Source organism: the organism of the source record quoted next, unplaced genomic scaffold (genome assembly GCF_019419815.1).
Source record: "Pyrus x bretschneideri cultivar Hongxiangsu unplaced genomic scaffold, Pyrus_bretschneideri_v1 Contig265, whole genome shotgun sequence".
In the NCBI taxonomy this organism is placed as follows: Eukaryota; Viridiplantae; Streptophyta; class Magnoliopsida; order Rosales; family Rosaceae; genus Pyrus; species Pyrus x bretschneideri.
The window spans coordinates 1,191,527-1,203,954 of NW_025999574.1; the positions used below are offsets into that span (position 1 = coordinate 1,191,527).

At 35.3% G+C, this 12,428-nt stretch overlaps 2 protein-coding genes across 5 annotated transcripts in view; both read left to right on the forward strand.

Moving 5' to 3' along the window:
* LOC103937614 (magnesium transporter MRS2-4-like) overlaps positions 1–4,148 on the forward strand; it is a 30,923-nt gene extending 26,775 nt beyond the window's left edge. The window contains exons 2-5 of the mRNA XM_048587382.1: positions 654–1,130; positions 1,283–1,731; positions 3,147–3,422; positions 3,870–4,148. Coding sequence (XP_048443339.1) covers positions 752–1,130; positions 1,283–1,731; positions 3,147–3,422; positions 3,870–4,148 — 1,383 coding nt within the window. The 5' untranslated portion in view covers positions 654–751. The remainder of the gene's footprint in view (positions 1–653; positions 1,131–1,282; positions 1,732–3,146; positions 3,423–3,869) is intronic.
* A 2,218-nt stretch (positions 4,149–6,366) lies between these two features.
* LOC125478781 (uncharacterized protein At4g06598-like) lies at positions 6,367–11,787 on the forward strand. 4 transcript variants are annotated; one of them, XM_048587386.1, is made up of 4 exons: positions 6,368–6,554; positions 7,675–8,417; positions 9,809–10,041; positions 10,542–11,787. In XM_048587386.1, exons 2-3 carry the CDS (start codon positions 7,696–7,698, stop codon positions 9,864–9,866), a joined length of 780 nt encoding a protein of 259 aa, XP_048443343.1. In that variant the 5' UTR covers positions 6,368–6,554; positions 7,675–7,695; the 3' UTR covers positions 9,867–10,041; positions 10,542–11,787. The 4 variants fall into 4 exon arrangements, with proteins under 4 accessions (XP_048443342.1, XP_048443343.1, XP_048443341.1 ...); XM_048587387.1 differs by having other exon boundaries at positions 6,369–6,554; positions 9,834–10,041; XM_048587385.1 differs by lacking the exons at positions 9,809–10,041; positions 10,542–11,787 and having other exon boundaries at positions 6,367–6,554; positions 7,694–8,515.
* The last annotated feature ends 641 nt before the right edge of the window (positions 11,788–12,428 follow it).

A 12,428-nucleotide genomic window follows, 5' to 3' on the forward strand; every position in this document is an offset into this window, starting at 1 on the left:
ATAAGCTTCTTTAGAATCCTAAATGAATACACCTTGAATTTTAGAGAACCACTTAAAAATGATTCTAAGGAATTTGTAAATGTTTGGGTGAAGAAATTTAACATTACTAAGGAATTTAAAAATGACGGAAATTGAAATGACGAGATTTTATTTTCTAGAATTTGTAAATTTTCTTATTTGGTTAACCTAAAAGAACAATGAAATTGAACATGGAATTTGTTATTTTTAAACTCTCAATCATAGAAATTGAGAAATGACACCTATTTACATAGAATTTGAACTTGGGATTTGGAGGTACCAAATTTCAAGTTTTTTTTTCATGTGGAAATTCTAAATTTCTATGTTTATAAATTCAAACAAGAAAATTTATGCCTATTAATTTATAAATTTTAACTTTTACCAAAATTCTATGTTTATTTTCTTCGTTCAAACATACTGTTACCCTATTGAATACATCTTCTTACTTTACCTGGCCGCCACGGCACACAAAAGGTGTCGGTGGCATCCGGTGCCAATAAAATTTTCGCGTTCCTTATTATATATAAAAACAATTAAAAATCAAATAAAGTGTGTTTGGGAGTTGAGAGAGAGAGAGAGAACGTGAAAGAAGTAAAGCGGCTGGGGATGATGAGGAGGCGGATTCGGAGTCGGAGTCGGAGTCGGAGTCGGTGCAGGAGAGAAGAAGGGGAAGAGAAAGATCCATGACTCGCTTAAATACACACACGGAACGGGAAGAGAAAGAGAAGCAAAAATGGGGAAGGGTCCGTTCTCTTTCAAGCGCAGCAGCAGCATCCGCCGCCGGCCCCCCAAGAAGTTCATTGGCCCTCCCCCTTCCCCTTTTCCCTCGCCGCCGCAGCCGTTTCGATCTCCTCCCCCCTCCAATGTCCATATCAACAGTACCAATACCAACAACAACAATAATAATAATCTGAACGCGGTTGTTGCTGGCGGCGGTGGCGTGAAGGGGAAGAAGAAGGCCGGAGGAGCCAGGCTTTGGATGCGGTTTGACCGCTTTGGCGGATCAGAGCTCGTCGAGTGTGACAAGAATGCTATTATTCGACGCGCCGCCATTCCCGCCCGGGACTTGAGGATTCTCGGCCCTGTCTTCTCCCATTCCTCCAGCATCCTTGGTACTCCTCCTCCTCCTCCCCTTTTTTATCTTATATGTGAATTCTCATTAGGGTTAGGGTTAGGGTTACCTTATTTGCTGGTTTTTTTTAATTGTGTAGCCATAGCAGATCATGATGACCAATGGAAATATGTTTTCTCATTTCAATTGCAGCTAGGGAGAAGGCCATGGTGGTTAATTTAGAGTTTATAAAGGCTATAGTTACAGCTGAAGAGGTTTTGTTGCTTGATCCTCTTCGGCAGGAGGTTCTTCCGTTTGCGGATCAGCTAAGGCAACAACTTCCTCAGAAAAGGCAATCCAGGATAGAAGAAGCAAGTCCACTTGATGAACTAGCTAGTGGAATGATTGTTTCAGGCGGAAAGCAATGGTTACCTGTTCCTGAAGCCGTTGAAGGTGTGCAGTGTGATCTTCCATTTGAGTTTCAGGTTCTGGAGATTGCATTAGAAGTTGTCTGTACATACTTGAATTCTAGTGTGGCAGACCTTGAGAGAGAAGCCTACCCTGTTTTAGATGAACTGGCTAGAAATGTTAGCACCAAAAACCTTGAACTTGTGAGGAGTTTGAAAAGCATTCTTACGCGTTTGCTTGCACGTGTACAGAAGGTATGTTTGCTTAACCCTTCTTCTTGAGGGATATCATTTGTCATTATTTTCTTTGTTATATTTTTTCAGATGATTTGCTATGCTGCATGTCTAATTTCAATTATGTCGGGAATTAATAACCTGACGCAACCTGGAGTTAAAATGTTTGTCAATTCATAGTTTTTGTGATATTTCAATTTGTTTTGAAAACTGAAAAAGGTTTTTGGAGCCGCTGGCGCCTTAAATAATATAACACTATCACCCATGAATATAAAGCAGTAAATCCCAGATTGACATAAATAAACCCCAATTAAGTGTCTCGACAGAATCTGCTTCAAGAATGTTTCATGAATTAGGAACTGAAACAAACAGATACATCAATATATCAAAGATAGAAATTTGTAATGGTAGTGCGCTCGTAAAATGCCATTCAATTCACTAATAAAAGCATCTTCACATTTATTCAGCATATATTTCTGGTCGCCTAGTTGCATCGGGTTGGTTGTCTGGGCTAGATGCTATGGTTGTTTGACACACTGAATAATTTGATTGTAGTTGAGAGCCATTGTCATCAACTCTTGTTTTGTTGAGTTACGTTTATCTGTGTTTCATATTTTAAGTCACATGGTAATACAATTGTTCTTTTTATAGCCTTTCCTGCATTCATGCCATATGAAGAATAGCAAAGGTTTCTGGCATCTAAGGCCCAAACTTTAAATCAAACCTTAGCCTAAGTTTAATGCACAAGTAAATATAAAAGGGTTTAGGAAATTGAAATTATGATGTTTGAGATGACAGAGTTCCATTTTCTAAATCCTCCTATGTGTAAGTGACATGAAGGTTTGAATAATTTTTGAAAGCCCTCATGTTCTGGTGAATAATAAGATATTTCTGATGAGATTTTTATTACCACGCTTCCTTTAGACTTGTTCTGGTTTTAGTACTGACATTGTTAGCCTGTATAACTGAGTGCATATGAAGTGAATCGTATCAGGAGTTAGGTCTTATTGTGTTGAAAATTGATCGACAGGGGGCTTCTCTTGAAATTGTTTCTACTTGATGGGGTGGCAAAACCAACATCCATATAACTTACTTTATATGACTGTTGCGAGGGAAGAGGCGTCAAGTTTAGCTGAAAAATGTACATTTCTCATGGCAACTTGATAGAATCCTTTTATACTTAGATGTCAGAGTGGGATTGAATTTGTATGGTGCGTGGGATTGAATTTGTGTGGTGCATGGGATTGAGGCTTTAGCTGTTTCTAGATTGTGCAGGAGTACAAAGAGAAGTGGATACTCCTTACTATTTGACAATATGCTAGAAAAAGTTTCTGTAAAATGGGGACTTAGCATACATGTTTTATCTGTATGCCACTATTTAATATTTATATTTGTAGTTCCTTTTGAGTTAGAAGCGTGTGTCTGTCTGATTTCAGGTGAGGGATGAACTCGAACATTTGTTGGATGACAATGAAGATATGGCACATTTATATTTAACAAGGAAATGGATGCAGAATCAACAGCCTGAGGCTTTGTTGGGGCGTTCTGCTTCAAATAGCATATCCGCACCCTATTTACGTCGGCTTAGTTCTAACAGAAGTGGGAGCTTGGTAAACAGTAACAATATGGATTACGATGACGTAGAAGATCTAGAGATGCTGCTTGAGGCATATTTTATGCAACTGGATGGAACCCGTAACAAAATATTATCTGTGAGTGCTAATTGTTATGACCTACTATAACAACTTTATACTATAGAACTTGACTATTAAGTTCAGTTTACACAAATGCTTCTTAAAGGATCTCGTCCTGGAGAACTTAACGTTTTACAAAACAATATTAAATATCATTTGTCACCGTTAGCTTGTGTTTTAATGCAGTTGCATCAACTTTGATTCAGTTCCAGATAATGAATTTTAGGTTAGGTTTCTTAAATGTTGCATATTTTCTGTAAGAGTTCTGTGGTTGCACTTGCTCCTGGAATACTTTGGAGGCTTTGGACCTCTTGTGGGTTCCCAGTTGGAACTAATTTCACTGTCATTGGTATATAAGAATTGTAATTTAGAAACCAGTTAGTTGTGCATGTTAAGCATGATTGGTTATTGTGTTAATCCGTCCTTGAATACTGCTCATGTTCGTGTTGTGTTCATTGGATGTAGGTGCGGGAGTATATTGATGACACGGAGGATTATGTCAACATACAACTTGATAACCAACGAAACGAACTCATTCAGCTCCAGTTGACATTGACCATTGCATCATTTGCGATAGCAGTGGAGACCTTGATATCTGGTATATTTGGTATGAACATCCCCTGTATATTATACACCAAGAAAGGGATATTTGAGCCCTTTGTTGGGGGTATTACGGCATTTTCCGTGTTACTCTTCTTTCTCATATTCGGGTATGCCAGGTGGAAGAAGCTGCTTGATACATGACTTCGTATGCTGCCAGATTCATTTCGAATTACACGGCATGTAGGTTAGTATAGTGTTGTATATGTTAAACAGATGAATGAGTTTTCTTGGCTCAAAATTAACGTCATTTCGGTGATGGTTTCCTTACGATTTGTGAGTTTGGCGTAATTAGGTCGTGCTTGGTGCTCTTTGTTATTGTTTAAGAGCATACTCTCTGCAGTCGATGTTTTGAGTTCAAAACTTACCTTGCTCAATATCATTTGTATGCGTGTATACATAGGGATCCCAAAAAGAGGCACCTTCTGGGGTTCAATCTACAGTGAATTTTGACAATCCAACTGTTTAGGGTTTGGGATTGCGATTCAAAAGCCGATCCTGCTTACAACCAATCCGGGATGGACACGTGTTCAAATTTGAATTTTTTTAATCAAAACTTGAACACGTGTCCATCCTGGATTGGTTGTAAGTAGGACTTCAGCAGCCAAGTTCTTTCCAAATTAGGTTGAATAAATGTGGACATGTTTGATTTATATTGTACCGAATTTGTTATCTTGTTGCTGACTTTATTGATGAGGAATTGGCTGTCTCCCATCATGCACTTTTTAAGTGCCGACTCCTCCTCTCACTCTTCCTATTTGTCAATACCCTATTAATTAAATTAATTAATTAATTAATTGATTAACTAATTAATTATGTTGAGATAATAAATGTCGTTGTCAACAACTCACTCCACATTGTTCATTTATACTTTGCGTTTGTAATAAGAAAATAAAACCAAAGGAAATGCTTGTGTGCAAAAAAGTTGCATAACTCCACAAAGAAAAGTTAAAATGGCCCTACTAATACTATTAACATTCTAAATTGGGGTTAGATTATTGTTGGTTCGGGAATTAGGGTTTATAATAATCTAAATTATTGATTGAAGAGAATATTATTATCACTTCAATTCTTTTCACAAAATAAAAAGAGAGTCAAACTCGTTTTGGGAATATCGAAGTATGTGTTGAAATTGAGTTCTCTTGTATACTTACTTTTAATCCAAATGTTCGTTTATAAATCTAAATGGTTGTTTGGTAACTATTTTATAATTATATTTTTTTAAATAAAAAAAAAGGAAAACCAAAACCTAAAAACTAAAAATCGAATTGATTATTAAAAGTCGATAAAAATTCACCCATTTTGTTTAAGACTATAGTAAAATATGTCGTAACCCTTAGATTTCTGATGAAAAAATAACCAAGGGAACAAGATGATCTCGGTCTCTAGGTTTTCTACACCTAAAATTGTGAACTGACATTTTGATTTAGTTCCTAAGTTAGTACTTATGTGAAAGTTAAGTTTCTAAATTAGTCCTTAAAATCATTAAAACTGACAATTTCATCCCTACTATAAGATTCAAAGCTAGTCTATCCAATGTTTCATCAATTTAAGCCATGTTACTTATAGATGACACACTTTATGGAGTAATACTGTTATTATCTTGTCAATAAGCAATTAATATTGCATATATATTACGAATCAAATTGCCGACATACCCTCCAAATTTAACTCTATACATTATTTTTTCAAGAAAATAAGTTCTTAAACGCATTAAAACTATTAATGTATACTTTAAAATGTATTACATGTAAGTTACGTGACTCGACAAAAATTTGAATGAAATAGCTTTGAGTCTTATAGTAGAAATGCAATTGGCAAATTTAATGAGTTAAAGGGCTTACTTTTCTGAAGAAAAAAAATAGTTTAAAAGTTGAATTAATAATTCAGAGACTAAATCAACACATTATTCTAAAAAGAATCACACTAAGTAATAACTGTAACGATTTAAGGACTAAATCCGCACATTATTAATAATTATAGAAATAAAAAAAAAATACCTCAAAAACAAAAAACTCGGTTATGAAATAAAAAAAAAATACCTCAAAAACAAAAAACTCGGTTATGAAATAAAAAAAAAAACCTCAAAAACAAAAAACTCGGTTATGAAATGTAAATTTTCTCTGTGGTTTCAACTTTGTTGACCATCTTTAATCCCAGAATAGGATTTTAGGTAGGCAAAAATGAACTGGAAAGGGAGAATAAAAAGGCGCCACTTGCAACTTGCAAGGCTGTGCATCCAAAAGATACAAAGTTGACAATTAAATTTTACCAAAAACATTTAAATAATAAATTAAATTAAAAGGGACAAAACAAAATATAATTTCAATCCAAACCCCAGACATTAACCAGAAGAAATAGTAGAGAGAGAGAGAGAGAGAGAGAGAGAGAGAGAGAGAGAGGAGAGAGAGATTGAGAGAGAGAGAGAGCTTCTTCTCCTAAGAGAAGAGGGGTATTAAATCATTGATATCTCAGAAACCCTAGGACAGATAAACATCTCTGATTCTTCGATCATTGCGTTTCAAGATCTCGATTGTTCGTTCACTACAGGTAATCAATACACACACACACACATATATATATATATATATTTGTGTGTGTATTTTCTCGAAGCATAAGGAAGCATTTTTAGCTTCGTGCGCGTGTATCTCCGTTTCTGTGTTTCGTCAAATCAGCAGCTTTTTGTGATTAATTTTGCTGATAATCGCACACATTCTCAGCATTTCGTCCAATAAATCACTTGATGATTATCTTTTCGTTGCAAATGATGATTTTTGAGGGCTCTATCTGTGATTTTTCATTTCGGAAATTGTGAGATTCGTTGTCTGTTTGGCTGATGAGAAAATGTGGGAAAGTGAAATGAGCTTTGCAGGTTTGAATCTCTGAAGATTTTTGTTGTTTGGGGCTGAGAAAACCGAATCCCTCACCTCAACCAACTGTGATTAGGACCTCATTTGTTTAGGAGATTCTATTCAATTCAAAAGTTTCCATCTTTTATCTTTTCTTTCCATGTTTTCTTCAGGAACAAATTTGATGGTTTGAGTCAGTAGCGTCCGTGATTGGGAATTTTTGGCTTTTCATTAACACAGTTAGCCTTGTGGTTGGGCCCTCCGATTCATTTAGAGTGTAACCGTACGTGGTGGTATTTAATGGGGAGAAACCAGAAAACCCAGTTGGATGGAAGCTTTAGTTTTGTGTTAATTTGGGTTTCGATGTTATTATAGCGATGAAAATGGTTTCTTCGTGATCACCATACTGCTCAGAAAGTTGGGTAGTTGTAGTGTTGTCCATTTGAATGTATTTCTATGCTGGCATATCTGTGTTTTAAGCTTGTGTATGTTTGGGTTTCAAACTCGTATGCCTTATGAATCGTATTGATAATTTTGAAGTTTCCAGTAGACGTGTTTTGCCCATTGATGTAGGTGTGTATTCATGTCAACATGGAGAAGGATATTAATAGCAGAGTTATAGTTATTATGTCTTGTTTCTGTTTTCAATTGTTTAGTGGCAAGTTATTGACTTTATCCCATGTTTTTCTTTTCCTATTTTCCTTTGTTGATGGTGACATATTTATCAATTGGCTTGTCAACACTGTGCCTTAGTTATACATTTGTTTTCCATGTTGTATACCTTTTCTGCCTCTGTCATCTTACACTATATCGTTTGACAGGGACTGGTTTGTGCTTCAGCAATGGCAAACTCCAAGAGTACATCAAATATCAGAAATTTTATGTATTCCGGAAAGCATCCTTTACTTCCTCCTAAAAGTCCATTTCCTAGTGTTGCCCCATCATATGCAGATTATGTCTTTAGTCCTGCAATTGGATCAAAAATTGTTCAGAAGCCTAGAGAGGGAAATGCACATCACCAGAGGACTTCCTCAGAGAGCCTACTTATAGAGGAACAACCTTCTTGGCTTGATGATCTCCTTAATGAGCCAGACACACCTATACGCAGAGGAGGTCATCGTCGTTCATCAAGTGACTCTTTTGCATATGTGGATGCAATTAATGCTTCCAACCTTGATTATGCCACTCAAGACGAGTACAAATATCATAATATGATTTCTGCACCCTCTTGGGGATCTCAAGACTTTGATCCTCGAAAAGATTTACGACATGCTTCATTATACACAGAACTGAACTTGGTGAAGCAGAAGAATAAAGCATGGGAGTCTTCTTTGAATAGTGTAAATAACCTGGGGGGCCTTCCTTCTGCCAGGGATAACATTATTCTTCAGAGTTCAAGATCATTATCTACACCACAAGAAGCTGATGGGATTGCCTCTACAGTGAGTGAAAAGCAGGATCATTTTGATTCTGGTCTTCATGATCCAAAGGCTTCTTCTGAGAGAAAGGACAATTCCAATGCTAAGCCTTATGCATCTGAGACAGATGCAAAACGTGCTAAACAGTATGTAGTTTCTTTAGTATTTTACATATACTTTTACTCATTTTACCTGATACCAACAAAGGGACATTAATCTACATAAATTTTGGTTTTCTCCTTTACTGCCTCTACTTCAATTTTTTTTTTCCTGGCTGTTGCGGATTTTCCAGATGAATTGATTTGGTATTTCTTTGCGCCCGTACTCATTTTACCTGACATCAATATAGCAAAATTACTCTTACATATTAGGTTGTCTCTTTGATCTGTCTCTACTTTTCTTTAGGTTGTTTTATAGGTTTTCCAGATGAAATAAACATACACCCTCTATCTCACACTCAATTTATTCCAAAAAACATAATTTGAGGCTGCTTTACAAAAGTCTTTACTGTAGTTAGAATGCATATAAATTTGTGTGAATAAGAATTGTTCCCTTAAATGGATCTATGTGATGACTAGCATAACGGAATGTAAATAATTGGAAGGAGCACTTGAATAGATGAAATAAGGACTATGGTACTTTTCTAGTTATGGTACGGATACAGGAGCCTTCAATGCTTTGTATGTGGTATGTTAGGGGTACTTTGTTGCTTCTCTGCAACTTGGTTACTTAGTGGGCTACATGGCGTTGGGATTTGCATTGTTACATCCATGTTGCAAGTGTGCAACTTTAAGTGCATCCATACAATCATACACAAATGCATAAAACTTACATGCAAGCACATCACATTAATATACTGCAAGCATTTAAGTATATAAATAGCTGTATTTGGACAAATTTGTCCTTAATTGCAAGCATACACCTGTAATATATTACAAATATGAAGAAAGTTTACTCTATTTACTTTAGATCACCTGGTGTTAGGCATGAAGTTGAGTTGTTGACCAGTATGTGGCCCTGAGGCGTGACTATGTATGTGGAATACATATTACGCGTGATTACGTATGAGGTGTAGCTTCATATACTCTTCTAATTTGGGAAGACAATACAACATGAGAAGCTAAGTGGAATACCACCTATCATCTGTTTTATAGCTAATGTGGAGAAGTACGTATGCTAATTTAATAGTTTTAATTTATATAGTTTAGTTTTCTGGGAAAGTGGAGGAAGATAGTTGAAGGACTGGACTAGGACTGTCCCTTTGCTCTTAAGCATTTGAATGCTGCTTGTTCAAATCTCAAGAGTAACTCACTTAAGGGCTATCGCCATAAGTTTTAAGTTAAATTTCCACAGATTTCTTTTCAAAATTGGGGTGGAGTGAAATAATTTTTGTAAACCTTGTTAAAATTTTGATGCAAGAAGTTTTTCCTAATTGTTTTACATACTAAATTGTGGACACTCTAGATTCATAATTATCAACTGGCTCTTAGTGACTGCTTATCTGGATAATTCCTTGGGACTGCTTATCTCTTCGTAGTGAATATCATTATTTGGCGTGCAAGGGCAAGAAGGCCAGGGTGATGGGGGTTGCCTAAACAGGAGAGTTTTTAAGCTTACGATGGATTGTGTTTTGAGGAGCTTTGGGACAGAATTTGTTTTCAGTCAGCGCTTTGGGCTTTTGTTTCCTCAGAGTTCAGAGATACCCCTTTATTCCTAATTCCTTCGCCGCTGTCTCTCCCTTTTGTCGTCGTCAGCTCATCCGCAACCATGGTATTTTCTCGGACCAATTTTCTCTTATCCTCTGTTTGATTCCTGTAAATTGAGCTGGTTTCGACAATTTCCAGGTCTAAGTTCTACTAGGAAAATTTTGTTGATTACTATTTACTTTTATCTTTCCAATATATTCGGATGTTGTATACTAACATTTACAACTCAACTGAATCTATGAACTACCATTTTAGGTTATTTTTCTTAATATTTCTCTAAAAAAGTTCGTACTGTTTGAATGGATCCTGCAATTTTGATGAAGCTGAAGTATAAATTTTTATTTATAAACAAAAAAAAAACTTATTTCTTAGCCTATTTTTTCTCAAAATTTAAGCCACATTCATGATAGACTAGGCATTGGGCATATATAATAACTAATAACCATAATAAATGATTTACTTAGGTGAATATTTGTTGATAATCCCTGTATGCGGATTGAAAAATATGAGTGCGGATTGAAAAATATGAGTATCTTAGTTCTGATTATGCATCTTTTGAGGTAGGCAATAGCAAGAAAAAAGTCAATGACTCTGATAACATGTCACTCGTAAATGAGAAGCAGAGTAAGCAAATTACAGAGATACCGAAGAGTACAAAATGCCACTGGTATGGATTGACTTGGAAATGACTGGTGAGGGTAATATTGCTTTAGTATATATGAAAATGTATAACTAAATAACATTGATAATTTCTTCGCTACTCTTGGGAACTAGTTCTATGTGGAATTTTGTTGTATGGACTATGGAGTAAATACATGTTGCACGACGTGACTTATTCGAGTTTATTAGGGGGTCATGGGGATACCCATGGAAAGACAAGCTCAGGTCCTTTCCATGATCTTTTGTAATCTTCCTTTCACAGTTGGAAAGGGGGAGGTTTTGTTTCTGGGATGATATTTGGATTGGGATTCCTATTTCAGTGTCATTTTCTCCCATCTCTATAGGATCTCTTTGCCAATCTTCCACAAAATTACACAGGTTGTTCACTGTTCGGCTTCCCTTCTCGATGTTTCCTCTCGCTTCTTTCTTGCCACAATTTGTTTTCTGTTTTAATATCAATTGAGAGTGTTGAAGGGATGTGCAAATAGATGGGAAGAAGTAGAATTCATTTTGATTAAAGAAAGTGAGAATTAACCTTGCTATTTTATACTTCTTGGTTGTTTTGATGAAGTTGGGAATAAGTTAAATAGTCCATCTTTTCTTGGTATGTTTTGAGACCCTTCGCATATGCTGATGAAATGGTCCATCTTTGATTATGCCTAATTGCGGTTTTTAAAATGTTCTGGAATTGATATGGGCTTACTGAAATTTTTTTTATTAAAAAAAAAAAGAAAAACATTATGCATTTAAATGCAGATATTGTTTGTTGGGTCAAAAATAAGAAAATGGAGAGAGTAGCACAACACTACTACGCAAAATTGGCGCATGTTATTTGGTGCATGTTATATGCATTGGTGCTCCCTTTTCTCAATCGCTCTCCACGTTTTCTGCATGCTCAATCGTTCGTATCTTTCAAACTTATTAGTTTATACTTTTCTGTGTATATATTATGTCTTGCATTCTTTCGTTGGTTTTGAAACTATAGCCGAGTATACCATAGCTCTACAACTTTCCATTAAGTGGTTCCAATAATATAGTTTCATGTATAATATTCTTTCACTCTTTTACTAATTTTTGTTACACTATCAATCACTCACAGGTCATGCTATTCATAATGGTTTAAAGAATTTCAAGAGCTTCATTCACCCAATTTCTGCACATGTAAAAATTCTTTCAAAAAGCTCAAATATCTGTAAATAACATTAACCTTCTTTAACAATCTCTTATAGCTTCGAAACATATTTTTATCATACGGTTTCTAATCCCGCAGTAACGCGCGAGCTATATTTCTAGTGTAATACTAAAAATGTAAGTAAGATAAAAGAATCCAACAGTAAGGATTTTATTCACTTATGTGGTCGTTGTTGGAGTAATTTTTTTAATTAATGTAGAAGCATGAAAATATAGAAGGAAAAAAAAAAGAAAATTAAAGAAAAAAGTTTAAAAATTTTGAGTTTTAACGATAAAAACAAAATAAAGGGTAAAGTGAATAGTTTCAGGTTTCACTTTTTAGTATAAAAACGTGATTTTTCGTTAAAGTGATCAATATCGTGGGTTTTTCGTTAAAACTCCAAAAAAAAAAATTTACAAATGCTCGTTGATTGTCACCATAATCCCATAAACTATAAATTTAAATTTACAAATGCTCATTCTTCTTGTTGTATTTCATTTTTTTTTTCTTCAGATTTTCTTTTTGAAATTGCAATTCATCGGTAAATTTGCTTTGATTCTCTATCAACCAATAATGTAAACCATTAACAGAATTAAGGCTAAATGCTTTTTTTTTTTTTT